The sequence below is a fragment of the Kryptolebias marmoratus genome, linkage group LG13 (genome assembly GCF_001649575.2).
Source record: "Kryptolebias marmoratus isolate JLee-2015 linkage group LG13, ASM164957v2, whole genome shotgun sequence".
Classification (NCBI taxonomy): Eukaryota; Metazoa; Chordata; class Actinopteri; order Cyprinodontiformes; family Rivulidae; genus Kryptolebias; species Kryptolebias marmoratus.
The window spans coordinates 1,123,393-1,127,662 of NC_051442.1; the positions used below are offsets into that span (position 1 = coordinate 1,123,393).

The following is a 4,270-nucleotide window of genomic DNA, read 5'->3' on the forward strand; positions in this document are numbered from 1 at the left end:
CCTCTCACCTGGTGTGCAGGTGGACCTCTCACCTGGTGGGCGGCATGCTCCCGGATCAGAGTCTTGTTGTCGGCGTCCCAGAAGCGGACGGTGCCGTCGGTGGAGGCGCTGACGCAGACGTGACTCTGCTCGGCGTGCTGACAGAACGAAAAGCCCGACACCAGGTCCCGGTGACCCGCGAGCTCACCTGTGAGACACACAAACAGGACGCTTCACACCAGTGCAGCTCAGCATCTCAGCCTGGTCTGGGTTTCATGTTGGATGATTCTGTGGCTTAAAACAGATTCAGGTCTAATAGAAGCACCTGGGTTTAGTTTTTCTGTTATTCTCTTATAAAACATCTTGAACTTTACATCACTGATTATTAATTGAATCAAAAAGCCTGAAATGATGAGACTTCTCCTCATTGTGTCTCATAGATGAGCACCGTGTTTATAAGTTTTCGTTTCAATGATAAAACCTACAGATGATTCATTTAGAAACAGTAAATCATAGACGGGACACAAGCCGTCTCCCTCTCTGTAATCCGTCTGTATTGATGCATTTTCCTAAACGAAACCTCCTCTTTTTATCATCTTGCTGCTGATGTAATTTTGTGAAGAACCTGGCTGCTGCCATGACAACCAGATTTCTTTGTTGGACGAATGAACTCATTTTAAAACACCAAGAAATGGTTGAGCTGATGTGGGTGTTTTTCCTTGTTATCTCTCATCTGTCTCCCTGTTCAAAGTCTGTTTTTGGGAGGTGAAAAACTGATTTTGCCATCAGTTAAAGTGACTCTGATCAATCTGAAATAAAGTCCAGCTGTTCTGGCAGATGTTTCCCTTGTTTCCTGGTAAATCTGTTGGTTTATCTTTTAAATTAACGAAATTAAGCAGCTTTGTTTCATTAATCCAAAATTGTTCTTAAAGTCTGAACATCCAGTCAGTAAAGTGATGCTTAAACATGAAGTAAAATCACTTTTAATCTCTAGTTAATCTGACAGAACCTGGTAGTTTCCTGGGTCAGAACCGTGAGTTCTACCTGAGTGCTCCACCTGTTCTGAGACAGAGACAACACGCTCACCTGCAACCCTGCACGAGGACGCAGACACGTCAATCAGGTAAACGACGTTTTTGGCTCCGACACCCAACAAACCCTTGCTGTTGACGTCACTGCAGCGCGAGCAGTACCAGTTGGGGGAGGCGGGAAGCGACCTTTCGTTCATGTCGCCTCGGACACTTTAAATAAATAACTCTAATTATTATTTTTTTTAAATTAAAGTCTGAACAGAACCAAAACAAACTTCTCACATGTTAACCGGGAGGACCGTAGCTGCAACACGAACGACCGTAAATCGTCGGCGTGACGTCGTAAATCCTGCCTGTGACTAGTACGGAGTCCCAACTGGGTCAAACCATACGGAGTTTGCTTTTTTATAAAACAGTTTTTTTACTATTTAATTTTTGATTACAGATAATACAGCTTGTAAATAGAAAAAATATGACGTTTTGATGCACCCATTGCAATAAATTAACCTTTTTATGTCATATAACCGCCAGTAAACGTTTCTACCGTAAAGCGAAACTCTCTGTGTCGTAAAGATTCAACATGGCGACCATAATGAGAGGACGCGGTGAGCGAATCTTAATTTTTATGATCAAATTAGGGTTATTTCTTTGTGCTGTGTCTGTTTTTCTAATGGTTAACTGTTTGTTTGTAGGTGTCGCTTTTATTAGGAATATATCTGAAGTGCTCCACTCGAGGTAAGAACATTTTATCCTGAAGCCTCGAAGCTACAGGACGAAGGATTGAATTTCTGTTTTAGTTAAAGTGAAGAAAGTAGCATCTTTAACACGAAAAACTCTGATTCCCTGAGAAACTACTCTTAACCAGAATCATGTGAAGTCTGTTGGTAATGAACCAAACCAGATGAGAGATGATCAGTGTTGTTTTTGTTCCCTCTGTGTCAGCTTCTATGAAATACAACCCGGTCATACAGGAATTTGTTAAATAAACCTGGTCTTGTGTGGGTTTTTTCAATCCCAGAGAGAATCAGTCTTTTTCCAACTTCTGTCATGTTCAGTTCAGCCTGACAAATATCAGTCAGCCACCAACACATCGTGTGTACTTTACCAATTTACCAATTTTTTATTGCCGTCTGAAATAATCTGTTCCCCCTCCATAACATGGGAACAAATTTACCAACAAGTCCTTAACTGTGTTTATTCCTCTCATCATGGACAACAAGTCCTGTGAATTTGGAAACATTTGCTCTTTTTTTTGCCAAAGTTACCAAATATTTCAGCCGTCTGGTCTGAAATATTTATAAATGAATTTACTAGAATCATGGATGTTACCTGGTGAACTTTGAGACTTTGACTGTTTCCTTCACATAGCTACCTGATATGAAAGTTTTGGAAAGAAAACAGCAAGCGCAATTTTCAAAGTGTAATCCATTAATTCATTAGTTTTATAGAAACTAACACAAATCTAAAGAGAACAAGCAACATTTTAACCATGCGACCTTAAAGAAGTTTGTTTGAGCTTCTCCGTCGTGTCGTGGTGCCTCACCTGTGTCTGGATCGTTCCTGTCCAGGTTTCAGACTCCAGGTGGAGCGTCACAGCAGCTCTCATGTCTCCACACCAGCAGCTGTTTGGACTCCAAACACTGGGAGAGAAGAAACCGGATGGTTTTTCCTCCCCAGCTGCCGGACGAGCCTCGCAGACCCGCAGTGAGTTTACCTCCCAACACGGAGGAGGTCTGCTGTCGAATCCTCGCCTGATGTTTGTTGTTGGTGTAATCCACTGAATGTTTCTCTGCAGGAGATCTACCACTGCAGGAGGCAGATTAAATACAGCAAAGACAAGATGTGGTATTTGGCCAAACTGGTAAATAAAATATAATCTTCTGATTCTGCTTCTCAACCAGCTGTTTGTGTTGTTTGTAAGTTTGTGTAAGTTTGTTTCTGATGGTTTTGTCTCTCGTAGATTCGGGGGATGAGCATCGATGAAGCGATCGCTCAGCTGGAGTTCAACGACAAGAAAGGAGCAAAAATCATGAAGGAGGTTTGTAGCTGCGTGTTCGGGTGTTTCACCACACTCCGCTCAGATGTTGTTGCTCGTTATGTTTTCGTTTTGTCTCAGAGGCTGTTCAGACTTCTTACTGACAATCAGGTTTGATTATTTGACTGTAAGTGGTCGTCTCTGACGGCTCTGTTTGTGTTTGGTGGTAAATTCTGTATCTTAAACTGAACTGGGAGTCAGTTACCTGCGCTGAGCAGACACAGGTGTGAAAGAATCTGTGTCACAGCTTCCTGGTTTGGTTGTTTCAGGTCCTTTGTGAAGCTCAGGAGATGGCCGTGAAGAATCACAACGTGGAGTATAAATCCAACCTGTATGTAGGTGAGTGTCTGCCAAAACAGCTTCATAATTACTATAAAATAACTAATAAAACAGAATTAAAGGAAGACTGAAAACTGAACTTTGCTGGTATATAAACTCCCTAAAAATGTGTTTTGATTTGATTAATTCAGGTTAAAACATGAAGTTTTCAAAAGTTTCTACAAATGTTTGAACTTTATCTCCTTCAGTTACGTCCTGCTGTCATAAACAAGAAATGAAGCTGAAGTTTTAATAAAATGTCAAAGACGTGGTTTCTCGTTTCTCGTCCTGCAGCCGAGTCGTTCTCGGGCAAAGGGCAGTACCTGAAGAGGATCCGGTACCACGGGAAGGGCATGTTCGGCATCATGGACAAAGTTTACTGTCACTACTTCGTGAAGCTGGTGGAGGGAGCGCCGCCCAAAACCGAGGAGAGGACGAGCTTCGACCAGGCCAAAGACTACATCCAGAAGCTGAAGAACCGGACCATCATCCACAGCCTGTAACCAGAACCTGAAGAACTGGACAATCATCAGAACCTTCATCCACAGCCTGAAACCGGATCTCCTGGGTGCTTCTGTGTCGCTTCATGTTTGTAAATAAACTAAAATATGGATTCAAATCTGACCTGTTTGTTTGCTTTTAATAAAAGTTCCTTTTATCCTCAGTTTCTAGGCAGGAACTTAGCCTTCCTCAAAGGAATGCATATCACCCGCCGCCTTTCATCCAGAGTTTCAGACATTTTGACCGAACCGTCAGAATTCTCACCAGAGTCGATGCTGAATGACCCTCAGCTACAACCACATAAAGTTTACCTCCATATCTGTAAAACTGAGTCATACCCACTGTTGCGTTTACTAAGTTCAGTTGGCTGTGGCGGCCATCTTGATGTGGGCTGTCTCTGAAAGTT

General features: G+C 42.4%; 2 protein-coding genes across 4 annotated transcripts in view; one reads left to right on the plus strand and one right to left on the minus strand.

Annotated features, from left to right (window-relative positions):
• The window catches only part of gemin5 (gem (nuclear organelle) associated protein 5), a 12,882-nt gene extending 11,495 nt beyond the window's left edge, over nucleotides 1-1,387 (minus strand). For 2 of the 3 annotated variants that reach the window (XM_025009704.2, XM_017432748.3), the window contains exons 1-2: nucleotides 1,066-1,344; nucleotides 33-187 (exon numbers count right to left, since the gene is read on the minus strand). In XM_025009704.2, the coding sequence (XP_024865472.1) occupies nucleotides 33-187; nucleotides 1,066-1,207 (297 nt within the window). In that variant the 5' untranslated portion in view covers nucleotides 1,208-1,344. Of the gene's footprint in view, nucleotides 1-32; nucleotides 188-1,065 lie in introns of all 3 variants that reach the window. The other variant, XM_025009703.2, reaches the window with a different exon arrangement.
• Nucleotides 1,388-1,526: 139 nt separating this feature from the next.
• mrpl22 (mitochondrial ribosomal protein L22) lies at nucleotides 1,527-3,987 on the plus strand. The gene is made up of 7 exons (XM_017432742.3): nucleotides 1,527-1,615; nucleotides 1,703-1,745; nucleotides 2,579-2,714; nucleotides 2,806-2,871; nucleotides 2,971-3,048; nucleotides 3,315-3,384; nucleotides 3,658-3,987. Exons 1-7 carry the CDS (start codon nucleotides 1,591-1,593, stop codon nucleotides 3,864-3,866), a joined length of 627 nt encoding a protein of 208 aa, XP_017288231.1. The 5' UTR covers nucleotides 1,527-1,590; the 3' UTR covers nucleotides 3,867-3,987.
• The last annotated feature ends 283 nt before the right edge of the window (nucleotides 3,988-4,270 follow it).

Coding starts and splice junctions, on each gene's coding strand:
- mrpl22 (XM_017432742.3), top strand. CDS start 1,591: ATGGCGACCATAATGAGAGGACGCG. Junction 2,872..2,970: donor TGTGGTATTTGGCCAAACTG/GTAAATAAAATA, acceptor TGTCTCTCGTAG/ATTCGGGGGATGAGCATCGA. Junction 3,385..3,657: donor TAAATCCAACCTGTATGTAG/GTGAGTGTCTGC, acceptor CTCGTCCTGCAG/CCGAGTCGTTCTCGGGCAAA.